Source organism: Schistocerca serialis, chromosome 2 (genome assembly GCF_023864345.2).
Source record: "Schistocerca serialis cubense isolate TAMUIC-IGC-003099 chromosome 2, iqSchSeri2.2, whole genome shotgun sequence".
Taxonomy (NCBI): Eukaryota; Metazoa; Arthropoda; class Insecta; order Orthoptera; family Acrididae; genus Schistocerca; species Schistocerca serialis.
Genome location: NC_064639.1, coordinates 702,353,884 through 702,381,039, shown reverse-complemented (window position 1 = coordinate 702,381,039; position 27,156 = coordinate 702,353,884). Strand labels below are relative to the sequence as shown.

The following is a 27,156-nucleotide window of genomic DNA, read 5'->3' as shown; positions in this document are numbered from 1 at the left end:
GAAATGGTTGCTGAACTAGTCAAAATTCATTGAATCACAGGAAGACTGCAGATAGAGATGATTATAGTAACACAATGTTGAAATTGTGAAAGATTAGGTTGCTTGCTACTGTTGGCTAACTGTCTGGAAAACACAACAATGAAACAGAAAGCTGTCATCACCAAGATTTACAGTGTGACCCCCTTCTATGATAATATGAAGGCATAAGGCTGTTGTTGGCTTCATGATTTATTAATTATACATGGGAAGGAAGGGAGGAAGATGGAGGAGCAGGGTGGCAAGCCAGGTTTTTCTGCCCACTAACAGCTTCAATAATGGAAGGAGTAAAAGTAATGACTCCTCATATATTTGAGGCATTCAGTGGTCGAAACAAACTTAACAATTTGTAAGGTTCCAGTCAAGATCCTCTTCCAGATTTAGCTAGCACAGGAACCCCCCCCCACACACACACAATGTCAAAGAGGAGAGTGTACGATAAGCAAGAACAAATGACAGCAACTCTATGACATTAACAATTTTTATTAGTAGTGTACACAAAAAAGAAAGAAAAACAGTGTCAGAAATTTTTTGCAGTAAAGGACATACCACGAGGAGAAATTCCACTTAAAGAAATATGATCAGTCCAAGCAAAATTCCATACTATAGAACACTGTGTTCACACATATTATGTTTTACTTGAACACTACTTCATGTTTACCTGTACAGCTGTCTTAAATTATTTTCTCGGAGCTAAGACAAAAGCTCTGTCATTGTTTACTCCCCACCGTACTCTACTATTATCACAGAAAATACAAGTAAAATATTTCAGTATTTCCTTCAGTGTGACTGAGTGAGAAGGCACAGTGATTAGCACAGTGGATTCGCATTTGGGAAGATGCTGGTTCTAATCCACCTCCGATCATCCAGATTTAAGTTTTCTGTGATTTCCCCAGCATCACTCAAGGCAAATGCCTCAACAAAAACAATTCAAGCTTGTGCTCTGTCTCCAATGACCTCATTGTCGATGGGACGATAAACCATAATCTTAGTATATAACACTATGAAGACAGCATTCAATATTTTGTTTTTGTTTCATTAATCCAACACATGTTACAAGCACATTTTCCGTGTGAAGTTTTATTCACAAGGGTAGATAATTTGACAGGAAAACCATACCTGAACTCAGTCACATTAAGAGTCTCTCTCTCTCTCTCTCTCTCTCTCTCTCTCTCTCTCTCTCTCAAGAGAAGTCAACCAATATTTCTGTATGTTTTGTGTATCATTTAATTTTGTCATTCTTCTGTTATGTGAATTACTAGTATAACATGTCAAAGGACAAAATAAATTTTTGCTAGTTATTTTGAAGATAAAGTCCCCCTCCGTAGCGTTACTGCCTACCATGCAGGGGGGCCCAAGCTTGATTCCCGGTAGGGGACTGGGTGTTGTGTGACCATCATTATCTTCATCGTCACTGACTCACAAGTCGCCGATGTGGCATCGTCTAAAGAGGACTTGAAATACGGCGGCCGAACTCCCCTGAATGGGTACCACGGCCAATAATGCCATATGCTCATTTCCATTCCAAGATAAAGCATTCATCTTTACAGGACAAGTGTACATAACTTTTTTTAAACTGTCTCAAAGGACAAGTGAAAGTCAAACATTTAATATGTGGTGAAATGTGATATCTGCTGAAATGTCATATGTGCTGCTATCACTTTCTTCCCAAGCAGTTCACAAATATTTCTAGAACTTTCATTGCATGTTTGGAACTGGCCAAAGATCATGTGAATACAGCAATGAAATAACAACATGGGCACAGTTAACATTTTAATCTAGGTGTTAGGCATTAGATTATCATTGATATGTGCAATTACCTTATGTTGCTATCCACATTGATGACAAGTGGAATTCTGCGAGAGATTAAGTGGGTACGTGATTCAGTACACCAATATGGCCTTATGATTAGTTTTCAAGATTTCCCGTAAGCCATTTCTCATTGATTTTTCCTATTCTAAAATTGTTTATTTTTGGATTAAACATCAGAAAAAGTAAGAGTGCATATTGCACTGGCAGAGACAAATGTCACCCATTATCAAGTGTTAGTTATCTTCAGGTGTCTACATCAACAACCTTCACAGAAATTATCAATGATACAATGTAAGCCATATGCAGATTACACAAGAACTACTTCCATACCTTGATGAGTATTGTCATGTCAGTGAGGTCCTTTCCATCCCAAACATCAAATGGTTCTAGAAGTTGCAGACGCTGGCTCTTAGGATCAACATTAACCTTCAATTTGCCACCATCTGCTGGGGGAGCTTGGTATGTGTCCTCACCCGGGTCAAAGCCTTTCGTTGGTAGTTCATCAGCAAAGGGATCATCCAGCTTAAATTCCTTGCCTGGGAAAAATAATTTCCTTTTAAGAAAATTAGCAATAGCACAAATTTAAAAAAAATCCACACACAGAAATATAGCACATCCACTCATAAACACATGCATGTACAATTGCTCACACAGCAAACCATGGCAGTGATTCTAATTTAAAAATTGATTAAGTGCTCACAAGGGGAACCAGGATCAATCTTCACTTGGGAGAGATTCCCTACACCTCTGACCTGCATTCTGAACCTCATTTTCACTCTCAACTACTTGCTAACAATATTATGACTGAATGTATTTTGGCTAAGTGTGACAGACAGATGGATGTTGTCATTAGTAGTGTCATGTGTAGGGAAACAATATATGGTGTACAAGAAAGATGGACTTAAAAAGTTGCTGTGGGAACATTAAAATTCTGATTGGCTCTACTTGGGGGCAAATTTATACCAGAGATAAATAAGACAGTTCACCCAAATGCACTGGTCCTGGGAGCAGAACAAAGGGGCACGTTAACCACTATCTGGTGGCTCTGCTGAGGACGACGTTGGCAGCATTCACACAGAATATATGCTACTAGTAGTTTCTGCAAAGAGCTACAGACTGTAAATAATGACATGTGTACTACTATCTGTGAAAGCATCCGAATGTAAATAATGACGTGTGTATAAAAGAAGGTAGCAGCTTAGAAATTTACTACAATAAATAATATTGCCAAACACAGTTACATTTCATATGTGTATGATTAGGGTTTTCCCTTTAAAATAGTAACTGGATGATTGAGTAAAATTTGTACGTTTTGAGTGAAAATATGGACAAGGAAATTAAAGTTCGGGCACACAACTGCGCAAATAAAATTTCTTCCACTGATATTTCAGCCGTGTATAGTCCAGCCATCCTCAGAGTGAGTCACAAGACTGATGACAAGGTGCCAAGAGCAGCCTTATATGCTCCACCATGGCAGTACGTGCCTGCGAGTCACAGACACTGGTCAGCAGCAAAGAGATACGCTTAAACATGCGCCGCCTGTGGCGAAGACCTATAGACATTCGATTTGCTTATTGATGTATGTTCAGCAGCAATGACACAATAACGGCTTCTCTGTAATTTAATTATCCCAAGAGCCGGATTCCATTTTTTGTCCAAATTAAAACCATTACCACTTTTTTTAAATTATTACTATTAACTAATCCAATCTCTATCCAACCCTTCCTTTTGGGATTCTGTCTTCAAGGAAGCTATAGAGGTTAGATTAGCTAATAATAATTTAATAAACAGAGATAATGGTTTTAATTTGGACAAAGCATGGAATCCGGCACTTGAGATAATTAAACTGCTGAGAAGTCGTCACAGTGACATCGCTGCCGAATATACATCAACAAGCGAATCGAATATCTGTACGCCTTTGCCAAAGACAGTGCATGTGAAAGTGTATCTCTTTGCTGCCGACCAGCGTCGGTGACTCGGCAGGCACGTACCGCCGCTGTGGAGTATGTAAGGCTGCACTTAGCACCTTGTCAGTCTTGTGTCTCACTCTGAGGATGGGCTGATTATATGCAGCCAAATATCAGTGGAAGAAATTTTATTTGCACAGCTGCATGTCTGAAATTTAATGCACTATTCATTACACCACAAAAAGTTGAAAATGCACAAGGATACACATCTCTAGATGAACATTTCTTGAAGCAGAATTATATGTTGCTATTATTCAGCCAAGTAGTTGTTACCAATTTATGCACAATATTTCAACGACTGGGCAGTCACTGAAACAACAACTCAGTTGTACAACTACAAGCGCATTACTAATCAATAATGTCTAAGAAATCTGAGAGGTCACAGAGACTTAACTTTTCAGTATGTTGAAATAATGACAAAAATTCTGTACTTGAGCTTTACTCCTCTGTGCCCTTTTTCCCTTTTTACTATTAGAACACACAAATTATTAAGACGTCTGTACAAATTCGATCTGTGCCTATCAATGTGGTATTTAATAACTCAGAAGAGCTGTCTTCATGATCCCTTGTACAGGAAGAGCAACTACAGTTTCTGTTGCTTACAACATTAACAGATCTAATAACACTAAAAAACATACCATCTGATCCCTTCAAGGTATCCTTCGTAGGGTCAAAGTCAAGGGTGCCTGCAATGGACAGAGCAGTAACAAGCTCAGGTGATGTCACAAAGGCATGTGTTGCAGGATTTGCATCATTTCGTCCAGTGAAGTTACGATTGTACGAAGAAACAATTGTATTCTTCTCTCCCTTTTTGACATCTTTGCGATCCCACTGTCCTATACAAGGTCCGCAGGCATTGGCCAAGACTGTGCCTCCAAACTGCCTTAGTGTTTCTGCCTGAAAAATTAATAATCATGGTATTAAACATGTCAGTTACCAACAGCAAAATTGTCTAGGCCAATAGGGCTATCGGAACAAAAATTAGTCCAGCAACACTCAATAAACAAATAAATATTGCACTTACAAGTCTTCACATTCCACTGTGGACTTTGAAGTATCATTAGTGAAGCATACAATACAATGAGAATATTTTGTTCCCTTGTTAAACAGATGATTCAGTCCCCAAGATTTCTCATTGTTATGCATAATGGCATACTAACTTTGATTTTTTATTTTCAGTGGAGGGCAAGCAAACCACTTCATGATTGTTGGGGGGGGGGGGGGGGGCACTAGCAAATGTTTTCAGACATTGTTGAATGAGAAAGGGGGTGGGGGGGGAGGGGGGAGGGCTGGCAATAAACCTCACAGGTTTCATCTAATGTGAATTAAGACATATATACTTCAGGACACCCATTAAATAGACAAGTTTATCGGTAGGGTGTGGAAGGTTAGGCAGTCAATGTTATGTTGCTCTATAAAGGAAACAGTTCATTAATATTATGTAAAATAAGGGAAATGCAACCACTCACCTATAGTGGATCAGAGCATGGAGCACAGAAACACACAAAAGAAAACAGCATTCAGACTAGCTTTGGAATATTACGTCTTTTCCTAGCAATAATACACACGCTCCCAAACATAACCACACAGACACCCAAACGCAAACTCCCATGGCAAGACTAATTATTGATAATCTGTTACTGAAATCAATTGCCTGAACTGATAGGGAGAGAGTAGGGAAGGATGGGGTAGTGGAAAAAAGGCAAGTCGTTCCACAGACACACGCCAGCCACCTTCTGTTGCACAATATGAACACCCATGTTATATCGGCCGCCAAACTAAATAGAGCCGTGCTACGACTCCCTGCTCTTGCAGCGACACCACATTTTTGAAGATTTTTATTCCAATGTGGTTTTAACATACCCTCCTCTATCAATTTGTGTTGTCCAGTTTGACTGTTAGCAGATCATGCATGTTTGTTTATGATATCATTGTACAATCGCATGTGTTTCCTACTGCTGTGTGTATAAATTTGCAATCAAACTTACTTACTGACAGGAGCATCTGCTATTTTCTGCAACTTTAAAAAAAATTTCAGAACTTCCTTTGTACCTTTCTATATATTACCTACCACCATAAATTTTCACCTTCTCATTTTCCGTATTTTTTAACAAATTTTCAGTTACTCCTTCTGATGCCAGACCATCCAACCATGAATCTCTGCTCATTCTACCTGTATCAATTCTGAAAACTTTCCTCTACCCTTAAAAAACTACAATGACACATCCTCTTTCTAAAGTCCTGTCTGGCACATGGTATACCAATTAAAGGACTTACCATAAAAACGGTCATCGCAGGGCGTCTCATATCCTACAGCAGGAGGCTCCACCTTTCTCAATGCCATCAGCCTCCCAACCTCACAAATCAGGTCCTTCATCATCATACAATCCAAGCTCAAACCACAATTTAGAGTATACACACTTTTTGCAAAATCATTTAACTCTGTGACCTCAACAGTTGGAATAGCACTCCCACCACCATTCCCAGCTACTCCAGTCCTATGCCCACATGGGACTACCTACAAGCACGAAAAAGCCTACCCCTCTGATCCAACGCCCCTGCCAACCCTCATAGCTCCCTGACCATGCCTTGCAGACTTACTCCACCTTCCATATCCCCAAAAACTTCCATCACTCTCCATGAAACTTGGTACTCCTGAACATCCATCCCACAAAACTGTTGTCAACCTTTCTGCCAGAAATCTGATCCCTCAAGAAATCCCAGTATTTTCTAATGGCCTCACCTTTAGCCCAAATTTAATTTCAACCACACTGGAATTGTAGAAAGACCTTCTTTCCTTTACTCGTTCTTTGCAGGGAAAACATTTTTTTGGCACGCATCCCTATTCATAACAGCCAACTGAAACTCCATATACAGCTCTGTCTACAGTATTTACAGCCTCCCTACAAACCTGATCTTTCCACAAAGTCATTCTCTGGTTATCTTTAAGGAATTCTCAATTTAACTGGCCTCACCTTCCTTTCCTAGATCCCTTTTAAGTACATTACCACTTTTGTGGAAAACACTGCTATCTGTAACCTGAAAAACAATACTGACATTTTCCTTTTCCCATGACCACAGTGGTCATGAATCATAGTTACTGTGTGGCTGAGGGTCTCCACCAACTTTCCAACACCTCTCCATACAAACCTTAAAACCATGATCCAATCCCAAAGGTCTAACATGACCTCAAGCAGTTTCTCAATGCCTTAGGTGCATTTCAAAACCAGACACCTGAATCCACCTCCCTTCTCACAGCTACAACACCCTACACTACTACCTTTTAACTACTGTCCAAACTTTGGAAAGCAATCCCACAGGTCTGCCTACTGGTCACCCAATTGCAGCCGGCTACAATGCTCTCACAGAACGAACGTCTGCCTTTGCTGACCAACAGCCCCAAACTATTGTCCGTAGTCTCCCATCCTACATTCAAAACACTGTGTCACTTCCTTCACTGCCTCTCCATAATCCCACCAGACTCCCTGTTTGTCAGTGTGGAAGCAACATCCTTTTACACCACCAGCCCCCGTGCACACTGCCTTTCCCAAGATTGTCCTCATTTCCTCCCGATACCAAACCTGTCAAATTTTTCCTAATCCACCTGGCCATCCACATTCTGACCCACAATTATCTCATTTTTAAAGACAAATCTACAAAGAAACCCGTGGTACTGCCATGGGTACTTGCATGGCACCACCCTATGTCATCTTATTTATGGGCTACCTGAAGGAACCCTTCTTATGCAGTCAACATCTAAAACCTCTTGCCTGGTTCAGAGTTAGAAATGACATTTTCACGGTTCAGACTCACAGAATGGATAACATTTGCTCTTTCTTACGTAACTTTAACACTTATTTCCAAACCTGCTTAACCTGATCCTTCTCAGCTTGTCAAGCCACCTTTCCAGATATCTACCTCCACCTTCAAGATGGCTCCATATCCAGTGCATCAACCACCAACAATACATCTATTCCATGTCAAAAAGTGTCTTCTTTACAGCCTCGCTATCTGTGGACACTGCATATGCAGTGGAAAACAGGAGCTGCCAAAGTGTGCTGATAACTTTACCAGAGCCTTCACTTATGGACAACATCCTATCTATCTCCCCCATAAACAAGTCTCCTGTGATATCTGCTTCTCAGACAACAGTAAACCTTTTAACCAGCAACTGACCAGCACTCCTCAGCTCACTCAGTATCACCCTGGCCTTGAGAAGCCCCACCACATCCTTCACCAGGACTCTACCTCTTGTCATGGCCTGAGATATGGGATATTCCACCGAAACTCCTGCCCAAATCCCCCAAAGTAGTGTTCTGCCACCCATGCAATCTACAGAATACCCTTTTCCATTCCTGTTCCAGTCCTACTAAAAATCCTGGAACCTATGGATGGTCCTCTTGTCATGGAGCCAGGTGCAAGACCTGTCCCATATGCCCCCCTACCACCTCCTGCTGCAGTCCAGTTTTCCGGTTGGTTGGTATTATTTTTAAAGGGATCAAACTGTGTGGTCATCGGTCCCTTGTTCCATTGAACCAAGTCCATGGCACAAAATGGAAAACAAACAGTACACACCACAGGAATTCTAGATTGGAAAAAAAAAAAAAAAAAAAAAAAAAAAATCACGAAGCTGAACACACTGGGGGCAACAGGAGACAAGAAAAGCACAGACATGCAAGAAACAGACAAAAGAGCTTAAAACAGTGCAGCAGATGTCCCGGGCTGGCTGATCATGAGGATAAAAAAGGGTGAGCCAGCCACTAAGCAACACATTAAAATTTCCAAACTAAAAGTACTAGGGTAGAAAGCACAGGGAGACAAAGGACAAGAACTAACGCCTAACACGAAGAATAAAAACCAGCATCACGTAGAAAACATAAAACCAAGTTAGCCACGGAGGCATTGTCTCCTAAAATCGAAGGAAGTGTGTCAGAAAGATTAAAATTCCGTCTCAGAATGGCTAGATGTGGACAGTCCAACAAAATGTGGACTACTGTCAAATGGGAACCTCAGCAACAACAAGGTGGGGCCTCACGCCAGAGAAGATAGCCATGCGTCAGCCAAGTGTGGCTGATGCAAAGGCAGCAGAGGACCACAGAGTCCCTGCGAGAAGCCTGCAGAGAAGACTTCCACTCATTTGTGCTCTCCTTGATGGCGCAGAGTTTATTGGGCATAACTAAGTTGCACAATTCAGCATCTCAAATCCCGAAAACTTTGTGGCGTAACACCGATCGGAGGTCAGGTTTGGGCAGACCTATCTCCAGAAGCAGCTGACGAGTGGTCTGTTTGGCCAGCCTGTCAACAAGCTCATTTCCCGGAATTCCGACATGCCCAGGGGTCCATACGAAGACCACTGAACAACCAGACCATTCGAGGGCATAAACCAACTCCTGGATAGTTGCTACCAGAGCATGGCGTGGGTAGCACTGATCAATGGCCTGTAAACCACTGAACGAATCACTGCAGACCAGGTAGGACACACCGGGGCAGGAACGAATATGCTCAAGGGCACGAGAGATGGCCACCAGCTCAGCAGTCAAGACACTGCAGCCATGCAGCAAGGAGCGCTGTTCGATATCCGCCGAGTGAGCATAGGCAAAGCCTACGCGACCATCAACCAGTACTTCAGAACCCTGGGACGTGTCAAGGATCGATAGGAAGTGACTGTGGAGTGCCTCAGGAGGAACGGGTCCTTATGGAAACGCGATAGGTCCAGTACTTCAGAACCTTGGGACGTGTCAAGGATCGATAGGAAATGACTGTGGAGTGCCTCAAGAGGAACGGAGTCTTTATGGAAAGGCGATAGGTCCAGCCGTAGTTTCAGTCGTGGCATACACCATGGAGGTGAATTTTATGGATCCACACGGGACGCTGTAAAGGATAGGACTCGAGTTCAGACAATAGGGAACAGACACGTACAGCGATCGTTATCCCTGACTGAGGTCGCCGTTCTGGGAGATGAACCACTGTGTTTGGGAATAAAAGATGGTAATTCGGATGCTGAGGCGAGCTATGGACATGGGCTGCACAGTTGGCGAGCAGTTGGTGGCACCTGATGTGCAATGGAGGGACTCCAGCCTCCACTAGGAGACTGGCCACTGGACTAGTTCAAAACGTGCCCGTTGCTAGACGACCCAACAGTGGTGCACAGGATCACGCAACTTCAATACTGAGGATGCTGACGAGCCGTACACTACACTCCCATAGTCAAGTCGTGACTGAACCAGGGCTTTGTCGAGCCGCAGCAACGTAGAGCGATCTGCCACCCAAGTTGCTCAGTCAGTGGAGGGCGTTGAGATACTGTCGCACTGTCGCTTAAGCTGACTAATTTGGGGGAGCCATGTTAGCCTGGCGTCAAAAACCAGTCCTAAAAAGCGATATGTTTCGACTATCCATAGTGGATGGCCATCAAGAAAAAGAGAAGGGTCAGAATGGACTGTCTGTTGCTGACAGAAGTGCAAAACATAGGTCTTGTCGGCAGAGAAGTGAAACCCATGACTGCATAGTCCGAATGGCTCCCTGTAGTCAACATTCAGCAACACCAATGGTTGACGAACTCAAGTAAATGCAGAAATCGTCAGCATATAAGGAGGGTGACACTGACAGCCCTACAACTGCTGCTAGGCCATTTATAGCAACCAAAAGCAATTGAACACTCAATCCAGAGTCCTGTGGGACCCCATTCTCTTGGATATGGGAGGAGATAAAGGAGCCTCGTCTTGAACACGGAAGGTACGGAGGGAGAGAAAGTTTTGTACAAAAATCTGGAGCGAGCCACGGAGGCCCCACTCATGCAGTGTGGCAAGGATGTGGTGGCACCAGGGTCGTGTCGTAGGCCCTCCACGAGTCAAAAAAGACGGCGACCAGATGTTGGCGCGTGGAAAAAGCTGTTTGGACAGTAGACTCAAGGCACACCAAATTATCAGTCGTTGAGTGGCCTAAGCGGAAACCACCCTGGGATGGAGCCAGAAGACCCCGACACTCCAGGAGCCAACACAACCTCTGTCTCATCATTTATTCGAGTAATTTGCAGAGAACATCGGTGAGGCTAATGGGGCGGTAGCTGTCCAACGCTGCAGGGCTCTTCCCAGGTTTCAACACTGTGATGATGATGCTGTCCTGCCACTAGGACGGGGACACTCCCTCGTCCCAGATGCAATTCAAGATAGATATAATCTGACACAACGAGGCCACAGGAAGATGTTTGAGAAATTGGGAGTGAATTCGGTCAGGGCCAGGAGCTGTGTCAGGGCAATGGGCAAGAGCGCTGAGGAATTCCCACTCAGTAAAAGGAGCATTGTACGGCTCAAGGCGGCGCGATGTAAGAGACAAATGCTGTCGTTCTGCCCGCTCTTTCAAGGAACAAAAAGCCAGTTGATAGTTTGCAGATGCAGAACTCTACACAAAATTCTCAGCAAAATGCTCTGCTATTTCACTGAGTCAGTGCACACTGCCCCATTTTCTAAAATCCAAGGCACCCCAGCGGGGTCGGGTAACCATAAATGTGGCGAATCCGAGTCCACACCTGGGAGGCAGGGGTACAAGAACCAATGAAGGAAACTTATCTTTCCCAGCACTCTTTGTTCTGTCTTTGTATCAGGAGGCAGGCACGGAGCCGCTTAAAAAGAATGAGACACTCCAACAATGGGCATAGCCTATGTCGTTATAGGGACTGTCTATGCTCTTCGATGGCCTCAGCGATTTCTGGCGATCACCAATGCACAGTTTTACGCCGAGGGCACCCGGAAGAAAGAGGAACTGCACGAGGCCCCGTCTATGCTCTTTGATGGCCTCAGCGATTACTGGCAATCACCAACGCACAGTTTTATGCACAAGGAGTTATGGGTGTTGAAGTCCACCAAAAGCAGGAATTGTAGCAGGAGTTGTGAGATCAGAGCAGCCAATTCATTAAGAGGTACTCCCACCATCCGGAGGAAGGTAGACATTGCAGACGCTAATATCCAAGGCCGTCCTTATCCTCATAGCAACAGCCTCTAAAGCTGTATGAAGAGGCAATAATTCAGAATACACAGAGGTAAGGACATACAGATATACTCCACCTGACGCCCTGTTACAATCAGTCCAGTTTTTATAAAACCCCTGATAGCCACAAAGGGCAGGAGTCCGCATTGCTGGGAACCAGGTTTCTTTGATGGCAATAGAGAAAGCACGTGTTGAGCTTAAAATCTGTCTTAGTTCAGCCAACTGGTGTGGGGGGAGGGGGGGGGGACAAGAACAAAAAACATACCGCCAAAATTCCACTGGAGGATAACGCTTTCTGTGTTCTGGGAAGGCATGAAGGGACGTAGAATGCAGGTTACTCCCTAGGGTCAGCTGCTGCCACCGGCGGAGGGCTAACGGCTAGGTGCATTGCTTCAGAGGCATCAGCGAGAGCTAGGCCTCGGGGGACACTAGAAGCACCACCTCATCCTCAGAGGCTGAACTGGTGGGTGGTAGTGGTGGGACTACCGGAACCTCTTTCAGTGAAACAGGTTGTTTCTTTTTCTTGGACTTGTCCTCCCGCTGCTCTTTCGGAGCTTGCTTGGAGGGCTTCCCTGAAGCAGCATCAGGTAAGGACGAAGAGCAGGAAACCCTTCAACCTGCAGCCTGTGACTCCTTGAGCCACTGGCTAACTTCCACTTGTGCACTGTGTGGGGCCCTGGAGGGTAGAGCTTCAAGGGACCCTGTACGTGGGAGAGCGGCCGAAGAAGGGGGGCACTCCTTCAGCTCAGATGTGGGGACTGGCAGTCCCGATGGTCGGGAGAGCGTTGCTCCCGAAGATGGAGTTGCGGGAGCAACAGTGATAGGTGGAGCCCCCACTCTTAAGCGGGCACGTGTGGTCTTGTGGCCCAAAGGGCCAACCACAAATGGCGTCACTGAGGAATGTGAAACATGTGCGGCTGCTACAGCACATTAAGTTTCCACGCAGACTGGGTTTAACCTCTTGAACTTTTTCTTAGCCTTTTTTGTAGGTCAGTCGGTCCAGGGTCTTGTATTCCATTATTCTTCTTTCCTTCTGAAAAACTGGACACACTGGTGAGCAAGGGGAATGCTGTGCCCCATAGTTGACACAGACGGGAGGGGGAGTGGATGGTGCGACAGGATGAGGATATCCACAATCTCGGCATATAAGGCTGGAATTACAGTTGGAAGACATGTGACCAAACTTCCAGCACCACATAGGGGGAGGGATGTATGGCTGAACAACACACTGGTACACTATCACCTTGACCTTTTCAGGTACGGTGTCACCCTCCAAGGCCAAGATGAAGGCACCAGTGGCAACCCTATTGTCCTTCGGGCCCCTGTCTACGCACCAGACAAAGTGAATACCTCGTCGCTCGAGGTTGGTGTGCAACTCATCATCAGACTGCGGAAGGAGGTCTTTGTGAAAGATAAGACCCTGGACCATGTTAAGAGACTTATGGGGCTTTATGGAGACAGAAACATTACCCAGGTGGTCACAGGCGAGGAGTGCCCTTGACTGGGCAGAGGATGCTGTCTGTATTAGGACAGACCCAGAATGCATCTTGGACAAACTGGCCACCTACTCATACTTGTCTTCTAAATGGTCAACAAAGAACTGAGGCTTCAAGGTGGTGAAAGATTCCCCATCAGATCGTGTGCACACTAAAAATCGGGACAAATATGGCTTGTGCCTTTCTGTAGCCTGACGTCCCTCCCACAGTGTGGCCTGGGAGGGGAACGACTTCGGATCATATTTCCCAGCACTGAATTGATGCCTTCCACACTTTGAGACTGCTGGTTGAGGGCCGGCAACAGATGACACACACTGCTTCATTGCGGGTCATCCACCCTGATGCCACCCACTACGACCAGGGGCTCTCCCCACGGGCACCACCCCTCCACAGCAAAGACCAACTGGGAGGATGGCCTTTTCCGGGAGTCCTGAAGCCCCAGGTAGACAGGCATCTACCCCTCAGCATACGTGGGGAGTTAGCAGCTCAGGCACATCATCAGCAGTGTGATCTCTGCGTAGTCAGGGGGTTACCACCAAGAGGGTACATGACGACTCCACCACAATGGGCTGGCTACCATGCTGGATTTTGGGTGTCAAATATTTATTTGTATCGTGAGTGCGAAGAGGGAAGCGCACAACGGAGGGAAAGTATGCTAACTGGGACACACTGCGGTCGAAGTGGCCCGAAGCTCGGTGCAAGTCTGATTCCATGACGATAGCAAGCGTGCCAGGTCTTAGGGCATGATGGATTTATGATGCACCATGTAAGGCGCCCTTCCCCAAATGGTACGCACTACCAGAAAATTTTGAAAAGTGGAGGTCGAACCCCTTAGGGGACCATCACATTAAGGCCGGAACATTTGAGACTCCTTTTAGTCACGTCTTACGACAGGCGGGAATATCAAACGCCTATTCTAACCCCCGAACCCGCAGGGGGGTCATTTTCTGTTGAGAGTTCTGTATTCCATTGCGTCAATCTGCTACAAGTCAGTGGTTGCCTTTCCCTTATTTTTTGTACTACTCCATCAAGGAATTTCTAATACTGTTACGTAGTTCATTAATATTAAAAGTCAGAAATATGGGTCTGCTTTGCTTGTTGGAAACATTTCCATTTCGTTTATTTTTGAAAAAGATATCAATAGCTGGGGACCCATTAGTTCCACTCTTTTCTGATATCAATTATGGACAGTAGTTGGGATTCACTGCAGAGCTCGATAATCTTCCATTCATAAAATAATAATAATAATAATAATAATAATAATAATAAGAACAATAATAATAATAACCAACATCAACGTTGCCGTCATCATTGTTGTAGATATTAAAAACACTGCTTATTGCTTCTTAAGGGAAAAAAGGAAATGATAATTCTTTTTCAAAAGAAGGGATTTTTTAATTTATTTTTAAGAGGCCAAAAATTTAGCTACTTTTCTTTCCACAGTTTGCAAAATAAAACTCTCACCACACCCATAAGATTAATTTTCTCAACAAGTTTTGATGAAGACCAATGAGGAGTAGATGGATTTGACTCGGCGGTGTCACTGTTGACCTAAGGCAAGTTTTTAGACGTCACAAGGTGCTGAATGACCTCTCAGAGGATGCTGACGAAACTGGAACTCTCAATCAGAATGATCAGGCAAATAACTTCCAGAAACCTTGCATTAACCATACAATATCCGTAATCAGTTGTCTTCCAATAGAGAATATATTACACAGTAATACACGACTTGTAATGGTTCACACTATTTTGAGCTGTGCATGAAGGCTGTACAGCCATGTGTGTGTACTCCAAGCAACTACAGCATTCCAGTTGTATAGGTGGAAGATGTGTTTGGAAAGCTGCAACAAATCTCTCTTCAATATAGGATAGATACTTAAGATTCTCTTAGTTGGAACCTTTCACCAGTCTCATTCAGAAAGAGAACACGAATTTCAAATGCATCTTTTTTTAAATCTTTATTCAGGAGACAATTCTGCAAGAACAGCTGATGTTTCTGTGTGTTTCAAGCTCACTGGTATTTTTCTTGACCTTGACGTTTTTGGGTATTTCAGATTTACGTTCTTAGAATGATCTTCAGCTTTCTGTAGAAGCATATCAAACGCTTCTGCAATCCTAAGATTAACAAGAGCTGCTTTTAGAATGTCTGTAGAATGTTTCACTAACACTGCATTAAAATTTGGATTTTGTAAAGATCTAATCAGTTCTTCGCACACACCATAAACTTCGACATAAACAATTTTCTCCAATTTTCCATGCCATTTCAGTTGTAAAACTCACCTAACCGTGTTAAGTAAGCCCTTATGGCAATTATACTAATCAAGAATGTGTTTTATGATCTGAAAATGGCCCATGTGCAGCTAAAACTAGTAACCACATTCCTTTTTTTGCAATCTTGACTAAGCTAGATTTTAAGAAGGATTCCCTCCACGCACTTTTTCTTGCCCGACATATCAACAGCACCATTAAAACAATGGGCATATAGAAATCAGTTCTGGTTAGAGTATTAGAAAGGTGTATTTGCTGCCAGTGTCTTTCCTCTTGTGTCCAGTGGACTGTATAAACCCAGAAAAAATTCTTTTACTTCGAACGTCTCAGATAAGGTGCAACATCATACACGTTGAGTGGACTGCTTCTGACCACACACATCCATCACTGAATCTAGCGCAATTCCTTAATATGCACTTTTTTATTTTTGCAGAATGTCTCAAATGAGTCATAATTATGAGTATTTCATTTTGTATCGCTGGCACTAACCAACTCCCATGGTGTATTCAGTTCTGGTAAATCATTCATCTTCTTATCAAAAAGTGTGTCCTGAAGTTTCCACTGATTATCCCATTACACCTCAGTGTGTTTTCTGTTCTATCAAGGAAACTTAGTTAACTGATAATTGGTAGTAAAGCAGTTCTAGCATTCTCCTGATCAGCCAGCAGAGGTCACACAAGATGGCCACTTGCAGGTGTGCTTTTTTTCCCTCTTTGCTGAAATACTGCGACAGACTCTTGATGGAAAGAGATTCTTCTCGTGTATTTTTAACTTTTATCCAGTTACAGAAACCTTTTTAAAATGGGTGTTTTTTCAGTGGTGTTCTATTTCTCACTCTGAAGGTAGACCTGATGTAAAGATCTTCCATTCCTTCACAGAAACTATTAACAGGACAGGACAGGACAGGACAGGACAGAATGTCGTCGAGGTAGAAGTTATTAATTGCATCTTTGCTGATACAACCACAATTTTTATTGCTGGTTCTCTCTGTAGATCAAATACACCTCTAAGTTAATTTGGGGGTGGGGTGGAGGGCAAACAGAAACTACCCCCCCCCCCCCCCCCCCATCCCCTCAGTTGGTTTTTCTTGCATCGATATAAAATCCTGAAGTGAAATCAGTGCTAAATGAAGAATCAGCCATCACTTCATTCAGTGTACTTACTAGCATGTGTTTATCATGGTCAATAGCAGTAATTCTGACGTTCAAGCAACTGCTTCAAAATATAGCTTTAATGTCTCATCTTCCGCGGGATTCGGTTTTAGTTCATTAACTGGACCCTACACCGTAATTATGAAAATAGGCTAAATCATATGATGGAATGCAAATTACGAAGACGTGTCCAGCTGATATCTTTGTTTTGCTTTTATGATGCTTGTGTATTTATGGCTATTAATCTGCTTATGAAATATTTAATTACAACATTGTCACAAGACAAGCCTTTATAATATAACATTGAGCCCTACTCACAATTCCATCCCTCTCAATTGTTGCCCGCACTTGTTCAGATCCAGGTGTTACATTGAATGGAATCTTTGACTTGAGTCCATGTTTTAGGGCTTGCTTGACAATACTTGCACATCGGCCCATGTCCTCATAGCTAGAATTTGTGCAACTCCCAATGAGACCTAGAAAGAAGAAGAGTGAAGTATCAACATCAAAATGGCACACGAGTGAATGTAGTCCAGGGTACAAAATTTTCCATGTGAAGTTCTATAATGACAACTTTTTTATTACTTTTAGATCATTTACTTCATTTCTGATACTTCATAATACTTCTGAAAGGTATAACAAGTTGTTAATTCTTAAAGACTACATACTAAATGGTTCTAAAGAAAACTTCCGAACACCCAACATAAATAGAGGCATAGTATGAAGACAGAAGCTGTTCCTTACTGACCTAAAATTTTAATTTGTGTAGTCAGTAAATTACTCTTTATAGTGTAGTGCACTACTCCTCTTTGCGCACATCCCACTTCAGCTGTGGATACAGACATTCATAGTAATACGACAGGCACATTCATGTTACTTTTTCACTTAGTCCACAGAGCAAAAAGTAAATATTTTCATTTTTGCTTTTATTTCGTAATAGTATGGTTTTGTGTAACTGAGCAGACTTATAACCACTCTGCTTTCACCCTCACTATTTTATCATACGAGGGTAGTCCCAAAAGTAAGGTCTCCTATTTTTTTCAAAGTACATAGACCTGTTTATTTCTACAATGGTTCACATCAGTTTACAGCTTGAACATTTAGCTATTTTTCATCACAATCACAATTTCTGTCGATGTATTTTTGTAGATGCTGTGGCAGTTTTTGTATGCCCATGTCATACCATCTAGCTGCCATGCTGTTCAGAAAGTTATGAACCTCTTCTTTCACCTCATTGTCAGAGCTGAATCGCTTTCCGGCCAAATGTTCTTTTAACCAAGGGAACAGGTGATAGTCACTGGGCGTAAAGTCAGGACTAATAGGGTGAGTGGGCCATTATGTTCCACTGAAACTGTTGCAGGAGAGCAATGGTTTGCTGAGCGATGCGTGGGTGAGCGTTGTCATGGAGAATGTGTAAGTCCTTGCTCAACATTCCTCTTCTCCAGTTCTGAATTGCCCGTTTGAGTTTTTTCAGAGTCTCACAGTACCTGTCAGTGTTAATTGTAGTCCCAGTGGGCATAAAGTCAACTAACAATACCCCTTTCTGATTTCAAAAAACTGTTGTCATATCTTTACCGGCAGATTGTGTTTGTTGGAATTTCCGTGGCTTTGGCGAAGGAGGATGCCGTCACTGGCGTGACTGTTGCTTGGTCTCAGGTGTAAAGTGGTATGCCCAGGTTTCGTCACCTGTGACAATTGAGTCCATAAAGTTGTCCTGTTTGGCTGCAAGGCAGTGAAGAAATGCGCGGGAAGCATCAACTCGTTGCCGCATGTGCTCCTCAGTCAGCATGCATGGCACCCACCTTGCGCACACCTTCCGGTGTTCAATGTTTCTGTTAAAATTCTGTGAGCGGTGCTTCAGTAAACCTCAGAAACCAACGTGCAGAGATCATCCAGGGTGATCCGCCGTTCTTCACGCTTGCTTTGCTCAACCTTCAACACTGTCTCCTCAGAAATTGATGGTCTCCTACTCCTTTGTTCATCGTGAATTTCGGTCTGACCAACTGCAAACTCTCTACGACACTTACGAACATTTTTGACATCCATGCGAGACTCATCATACACTTCCATCAACAGGCGGTGGATTTCAATCGGCGCAGTGACCTTTGCATTCAAAAACTGAATAACTGCACGCAGTTAACACTTGGCACTAACATCCAATGCGAGCTCCATTCTAAACGGCTGCCAAGCCAAGACTGAGCGCCTCAGCGCGGCGTGCGCATGTTTACACACAGCTCGTGAAGCACTCTTCATAACAGTGTGACCAACTGCCACCAAACAGAGTTCTGTACTTATAAAAAAATAGGAGACCTTACTTTTGGGATTACCCTCTTAAATCATAACAAGAGTGGTTCATCAGCAAATGTTAAATTTGCCAAAGTTTACAGTTTCATATTCCTAAGTGAAGCACCGGGAACAACATATGTAAAATTTTCTGTGTATGGCGAAGCAGCTCCACTCACAATTGCGAAGTGAGGATGGCTAGCAGATGTTCAGCTCAGAAGTACAGGGAACCAATTCCATCTGACTCAAAGAAGTTCAAGGATTTGCAAAATTTACTTCAGTTCATCCAACCAGTGCACCATTCATTTTATAATAGTACTATGTGCAAAAAGAATGGAAGACATAGAAAGTGGTGGTGACTATGACTGCACTCTTAATGTTGACTTAATCTGTGCTTATGACATACATTTGTTTCATATATCATGAAAGCAAGGGGAAACTACAGCCGTAATTTTTCCCGAGGACATACAGCTTTACTGTATGATTAAATGATGATGGCGTCCTCTTGGGTAAAATATTCCGGAGGTAAAATAGTCCCCCATTCGGATCTCCGGGCGGGGACTACTCAAGAGGACATCGTTATCAGGAGAAAGAAAACTGGCATTCTACGGATCGGAGCGTGGAATGTCAGATCCCTTAATCGGGCAGGTAGGTTAGAAAATTTAAAAAGGGAAATGGATAGGTTAAAGTTAGATATAGTGGGAATTAGTGAAGTTCGGTGGCAGGAGGAACAAGACTTTTGGTCAGGTGATTACAGGGTTATAAATACAAAATCAAATAAGGGTAATGCAGGAGTAGGTTTAATAATGAATAAAAAAATAGGAGTGCGGGTTAGCTACTACAAACAGCATAGTGAACACATTATTGTGGCCAAGATAGACACAAAGCCCATGCCTACTACAGTAGTACAAGTTTATATGCCAACTAGCTCTGCAGATGATGAAGAAATTGATGAAATGTATGATGAGATAAAAGAAATTATTCAGGTAGTGAAGGGAGACGAAAATTTAATAGTCATGGGTGACTGGAATTCGTCAGTAGGAAAAGGGAGAGAAGGAAACATAGTTGGTGAATATGGATTGGGGCTAAGAAATGAAAGAGGAAGCCGTGTGGTAGAATTTTGCGCAGAGCATAACTTAATCATAGCTAACACTTGGTTCAAGAATCATGAAAGAAGGTTGTATACATGGAAGAATCCTGGAGATACTAAAAGGTAAGATAGATTACATAATGGTAAGACAGAGATTTAGGAACCAGGTTTTAAATTGTAAGACATTTCCAGGGGCAGATGTGGATTCTGACCACAATCTATTGGTTATGAACTGCAGATTGAAACTGAAGAAACTGCAAAAAGGCGGCAATTTAAGGAGATGGGACTTGGATAAACTGAAAGAACCATAGGTTGTAGAGAGTTTCAGGGAGAGCATAAGGGAACAATTGACAGGAATGAGGGAAAGAAATACAGTAGAAGAAGAATGGGTAGCTTTGAGGGATGAAGTAGCGAAGGCAGCAGAGGATCAAGTAAGTAAAAAGACGAGGGCTAGTAGAAATCCTTGGGTAACAGAAGAAATATTGAATTTAATTGATGAAAGGAGAAAATATAAAAATGCAGTAAATGAAGCAGGCAAAAAGGAATACAAACGTCTCAAAAATGAGATTGACAGGAAGTGCAAAAAGGCTAAGCAGGGATGGCTAGAGTACAAATGCAAGGATGTAGAGGTTTGTCTCACTAGGGGTAAGATAGATACTGCCTACAGGAAAATTAATGAGGCCTTTGGAGAGAAGAGAACCACTTGTATGAATATCAAGAGCTCAGATGGCAACCCAGTTCTAAGCAAAGAAAGGCAGGCAGAAAGGTGGAAGGAGTATATAGAGGGTTTATACAAGGGTGATTTGCTTGAGGACAATATTATGGAAATGGAAGAGGATGTAGATGAAGATGAAATGGGAGATAAGATACTGCGTGAAGAGTTTGACAGAGCACTGAAAGACCTGAGTTGAAACAAGGACCCGGGAGTAGACAACATTCCATTAGAACTACTGATGGCCTTGGGAGAGCCAGTCATAACAAAACTCTACCATCTGGTGAGCAATATGTATGACACAGGCGAAATACCCACAGACTTCAAGAAGAATATAATAATTCCAATCCCAAAGAAAGCAGGTGTTGACAGATGTGAAAATTACAGAACTATCAGTTTAATAAGTCACAGCTGCAAAATACTAACGCAGACGAATGGAAAAACTGGTAGAAGCGGACCTCGGGGAGGATCAGTTTGGATTCCGTAGAAATGTTGGAACACGTGAGGCAATACTAACCGTACGACTTATCTTAAAAGAAAGAGTAAGAAAAGGCAAACCTACGTTTCTAGCATTTGTAGACTTAGAGAAAGCTTTTGACAACGTTAACTGGAATACTCTCTTTCAAATTCTGAAGGTGGCAGGGGTAAAATACAGGGAGCGAAAGGCTATTTACAATTTGTACAGAAACCAGATGGCAGTTATAGGAGTCGAGGGACATGAAAGGGAAGCAGTGGTTGGGAAAGGAGTGAGACAGGGTTGTAGCCTCTCCCCGATGTTATTCAATCTGTATATTGAGCAAGCAGTAAAGGAAACAAAAGAAAAATTCGGAGTAGGTATTAAAATTCATGGAGAAGAAGTAAAAACTTTGAGGTTTGCCGATGACATTGTAATTCTGTCAGAGACAGCAAAGGACTTGGAAGAGCAGTTGAACGGAATGGACAGTGTCTTGAAAGGAGGATATAAGATGAACATCAACAAAAGCAAAACGAGGATAATGGAATGTAGTCAAATTAAATCGGGTGATGCTGAGGGGATTAGATTAGGAAATGAGACACTTAAATTAGTAAAGGAGTTTTGCTATTTAGGGAGTAAAATAACTGATGATGGTCGAAGTATAGAGGATATAAAATGTAGACTGGCAATGGCAAGGAAAACGTTTCTGAAGAAGAGAAATTTGTTAACATCGAGTATAGATTTAAGTGTCAGGAAGTCGTTTCTGAAAGTATTTGTATGGAGTGTAGCCATGTATGGAAGTGAAAGATGGACGATAACCAGTTTGGACAAGAAGAGAATAGAAGCTTTCGAAATGTGGTGCTACAGAAGAATGCTGAAGATAAGGTGGGTAGATCACGTAACTAATGAGGAGGTATTGAATAGGATTGGGGAGAAGAGAAGTTTGTGGCACAACTTGACTAGAAGAAGGGATCGGTTGGTAGGGCATGTTTTGAGGCATCAAGGGATCACAAATTTAGCATTGGAGGGCAGCGTGGAGGGTAAAAATCATAGATGGAGACCAAGAGATCAATACACTAAGCAGATTCAGATGGATGTAGGTTGCAGTAAGTACTGGGAGATGAAGAAGCTTGCACAGGATAGAGTAGCATGGAGAGCTGCATCAAACCAGTCTCAGGACTGAAGACCACAACAACAACATCATGTTAAAACACACTTACTATTTATCAGCAGTTACTTGCTATCTAACACGTAAGAATTAATAAATATCATTCTTTACTGATGTTTTATGCCAAGTTCTAATGTAAGAAAGTGCTAAGCCACCATTATTTGTGCATGCCTTCATTTAATTGCAATTTACGTAAGGTTTTTACTATAAACATGCCATTATACCAACTGAAAATATGGAATAACTGACATAAACCAACATTAGATACTTAAAGTGAAATACAAAAATCTGATTTACAGAATTTTTTGAAAAAAAAAATAAAAATAAAAAAATGCATTTTTCCCAGAGAGACAAAAGTGTGGGATAGCCCATCTTGCTCAGAGCCCTTCACATGTTCTAGGATTAAGTTTGAGGCCCTATTGATATCTTCATGATGTTAGTTACCTAATTCAGATACAATATGGTAAACAGTCTGGTGACTAACATGATTACACTTTGTACAATTATTGTACGAGGGCAGTTCAATAAGTAATGCAACACATTTTTTTTTTCTGAAACAGGGGTTGTTTTATTCAGCATTGAAATACACCAGGTTATTCCCCAATCTTTTAGCTACACAATACTATTTTTCAACGTTATCTCCATTCAATGCTACGGCCTTGAGCCACCCTGAAATGAGGGCCTGTATGCCTGCACGGTACCATTCCACTGGTCGATGTCTGAGCCAACGTCGTACTGCATCAATAACTTCTTCATCATCCGCGTAGTGCCTCCCACGGATTGCGTCCTTCATTGGGCCAAACATGTGGAAATCCGATGGTGCGAGATAGGGGCTGTAGGGTGCATGAGGAAGAACAGTCCACTGAAGTTTTGTGAGCTCCTCTCAGGTGCGAAGACTTGTGTGAGGTCTTGTGTTGTCATGAAGAAGGAGAAGTTCGTTCAGATTTTCGTGCCTACGAACACGCTGAAGTCGTTTCTTCAATTTCTGAAGAGTAGCACAATACACTTCAGAGTTGATCGTTTGACCATGGGGAAGGACATCTAACAGAATAACCCCTTCAGCGTCCCAGAAGACTGTAACCATGACTTTACCGGCTGAGGGTCTGGCTTTAATCTTTTTCTTGGTAGGGGAGTGGGTGTGGCGCCACTCCATTGATTGCCGTTTTGTTTCGGGTTCGAAGTGATGAACCCATGTTTCATCGCCTGTAACAATCTTTGACAAGAAATTGTCACCCTCAGCCAATGACGAGCAAGCAATTCCGCACAGATGGTTCTCCTTTGCTCTTTATGGTGTTCGGTTAGACAACGAGGGACCCAGCGGGAACAAACCTTTGAATATCCCAACTGGTGAACAATTGTGACAGCACTACCAACAGAGATGTCAAGTTGAGCACCGAGTTGTTTGATGGTGATCCGTCGATCATCTCTAACGAGTGTGTTCGAACGCTCTGCCATTGCAGGAGTCACAGCTGTGCACGGCCGGCCCACACGCAGGAGATCAGACAGTCTTGCTTGACCTTGCGGCGATGATGACACACGCTTTGCCCAACGACTCACCGTGCTTTTGTCCACTGCCAGATCACCGTAGACATTCTGCAAGCGCCTATGAATATCTGAGATGCCCTGGTTTTCCGCCAAAAGAAACTCGATCACTGCCCGTTGTTTGCAACGCACATCCGTTACAGATGCCATTTTAACAGCTCCGTACAGCGCTGCCACCTGTCGGAAGTCAATGAAACTACACGAGACGAAGCGGGAATGTTTGAAAATATTCCACAAGAAATTTCCGGTTTTTTCAACCAAAATTGGCCGAGAAAAAAAAATGTGTTGCATTACTTATTGAACTGCCCTCGTATTTAATAATGATACTATATTTGTTCTGTTTCACCATTCACTTTTGCTTAAGGTGTGTAACACGGAAGGTTAGTGTTTATGCTGTTTAGTTTCAACTCTCAACATTTCCATAGTAAAAGTACTTACCCACTCTAATGTCCAAAGGCCATCCTTTCTCCTTAGCTGTTTGACCAACTTTTGAAATAGGATGACATAAATCTGGGGTGAAGGGTCCATTGATGTGTGGTTCTAGTGTGTCCAAGTTCAGCTCTATTGTCTGCAAAATGAGGAAAAAAATCTGAAGTAAATTATGTATTAGATGGCAATTTATATACACATAAATAAATGGCAAACACTACTTGAACAACATGTAATAGAATAATAATGGTACATTTTCTGATCATAACATGGGCTGAAAGAGAACAAAGTACATAACAAGAAGTAATAAACTAACACAGACATGAATGAATTTACCGATTTGTCTTGAAATTGTGAAGGAGAACCAAATAAGTGTGTTTCATAGTGGAAAGAAATGTACAAAGATTCAAAAGTATTACGTTCATGTGGGAAATATAGTTATCGCAAAGAATAAACATTTAATTAGTATTTTCTAGCTATGTAATGATACAAGAAATGGGTCGCAGGTTCGAAGTTTCAGTCTTGCAATTTGATAAAATTGGCAGTTTCTTAAACATAAGCAAAGTACAAACAACCTTCTGGGAAGAACAACCAAACCTAAGAGACACTGTTTGTAACATAAAAAACACTCAATAACCATTCAAACTATTATAAACATTATAACAAATAAAACTTATAACAATTAAGAGAGTCAAGAATGATAAGGTGTTTCCAAAACCCGGATAGCTGTATGAAGGTGCTTTAGTCACAACTAACGTTTTTCACATCAGCAGACTCATCTTCAGGTTTATCTGCCAAAACTACAAATCCCTTTGGGGGGAAGGGGGAGCGGCAAGGTGCGGAGTATCTGGCCAGAGAGGGGGGATGCGATGGAGCACCAGCCAGAGAGCTGGGGGGGGGGGGGGGGGGGGCAGCCAGAGAGAGAGAGAGAGAGAGAGAGAGAGAGAGAGAGAGAGAGAGAGAGAGAGAGAGAGAGAGAGGGGGGGGGGGGGGGGGGGGGGGGACAAATCGGCCGGACAGAGAGAGTGTCAGACAGAGTGGTCCAACAGAGAGAGGGGTGGAGCACAGACAGACAGAGAGGGGGGAGGGTGGAGCACAGACAGATACTGCCAGACAGGGGAAGAAGCAGATGGCAAGAGGGGGAGGGGAGTGTACGGACAGTTGTCCCGCCTGGAGGAGCCAGCTGTCCTGACCATGACACGTGGTGCGTGTAGGGCACAAGTATGGGTGTAAAGTCACCTTCTCGGCCATGGAGGCTGTTGATAGAATACAGTTGATGGACAGTTTGAGGTTGGAAGGGGTAGACAGAAAGAGAGGGGCAGTGAGCTCTTCACATGCCAGTGTGTTACCTAACTCGACTGAGGATGAAGCAATGCTTTCAGAGTCCCCTGCTGTAACCAACATGCTTCTCACACAGATCACCGTTGTCCAATGCAGACTGCACCCCCCCCCCCCCCCCACCCCCCCCACACACACACACACACACACACACACACACACACACACACTGTCCACATTACACTAAATGATTCTCGAATTTATATTCAACAACAACAACATAAACAGGATGGCAGTTATACGAACTGCAATTACCTAATTTCTTGGCATACAGAGGCCTGTGTCCAACCTTTAATCCTGTTAATTGTACTTCACAGAACAAAGATCAGCAAAGGTGTATGCACACTTCCATCAGACACAGCCTGGAAACAGGTCACCTGGACTGATGAATCAAAGTAGACATTAAAACATACCAATGACACGAAAGAAAATGTCCAAGAATGAGTTGTTGATGCATTTTGCTTGCCAACAGGACAACACTTAGTAGGGGTGCTCCTATGTGGGTGATGTTTCAACTAGAATGAATGTGACCCCCTGAGAGCTCTGTCATCCTCTTGCAGCTATGCTCTAAAGAGGAACCTACTGTTGCACCACACACGTATATACAGGGTGGTTATAAATGAATATCAGGGTTTTAACACTTTATAATATTTATTATATTAAACTTACAGTTATAAATGATATGTCAAATGAAAGAGCAACTCTAACAGTTTTACCAAGAACCTTATAAGTGTTCAATGTGAGCACACATCAAGTCTATAGCAGAGTTCTCCCAAACATTGACAAGTGTGTCATCAGTGATTGTAGCAACAGCTGCTTCAATCCGGTTTCTTAATTCAGGGAGGTCTGCTGGTAGCGGAGGCATGTACACGTGATCCTTGATGAAGCCCCAAAGGAAAAAATCGCATGGCGTTAGGTTGGGTGAACGCGGAGGCCATGCAAAGCAAGCCCTGTCATTGGGCCTCTTGCGGCCTATCCAACACTTGGGTACAGTGAAGTTTAAACCAACGTTTAGCGGATTGTGGCAGAAACATTGTGCGCTGCGCATGTGCATTGGTGCCAAACACAACTGTTTGAGTTGCTCTTTCATTTGACATATCATTTATAACTGTAAGTTTAATGTAATAAATATTATAAAGTGTTAAAACCCCCAATATTCATTTATAAACACCCTGTATATTCGTCCAATGATAGCTGCTGAAATGCAAATGCATTTACAGCTAGGCATGCACTGCTTCCAAATTGGGTCAAAAATGGTTCGAGAAATTGAGGTGTAAAGATGTGTGTACTTGCCCCAATTATTTGATCTAGCTGAGCATATTTATGACAACAAGTAAATGATGATCACTTTTGGGATTGCTCCAAAATATGGACAGTGGTTGAGTTGTAATGAAGCAATGTGGTTTCCAAAAACTGAGTATCTTATG

General features: G+C 42.8%; 1 protein-coding gene across 1 annotated transcript in view; it reads right to left on the bottom strand.

Annotated features, from left to right (window-relative positions):
• LOC126457848 (probable aconitate hydratase, mitochondrial) overlaps positions 1 to 27,156 on the bottom strand; it is a 122,697-nt gene that overhangs the window by 17,153 nt on the left and 78,388 nt on the right. The window contains exons 8-11 of the mRNA XM_050094488.1: positions 24,401 to 24,530; positions 17,032 to 17,189; positions 4,454 to 4,712; positions 2,179 to 2,384 (exon numbers count right to left, since the gene is read on the bottom strand). Of these exons, the coding sequence (XP_049950445.1) occupies positions 2,179 to 2,384; positions 4,454 to 4,712; positions 17,032 to 17,189; positions 24,401 to 24,530 (753 nt within the window). The remainder of the gene's footprint in view (positions 1 to 2,178; positions 2,385 to 4,453; positions 4,713 to 17,031; positions 17,190 to 24,400; positions 24,531 to 27,156) is intronic.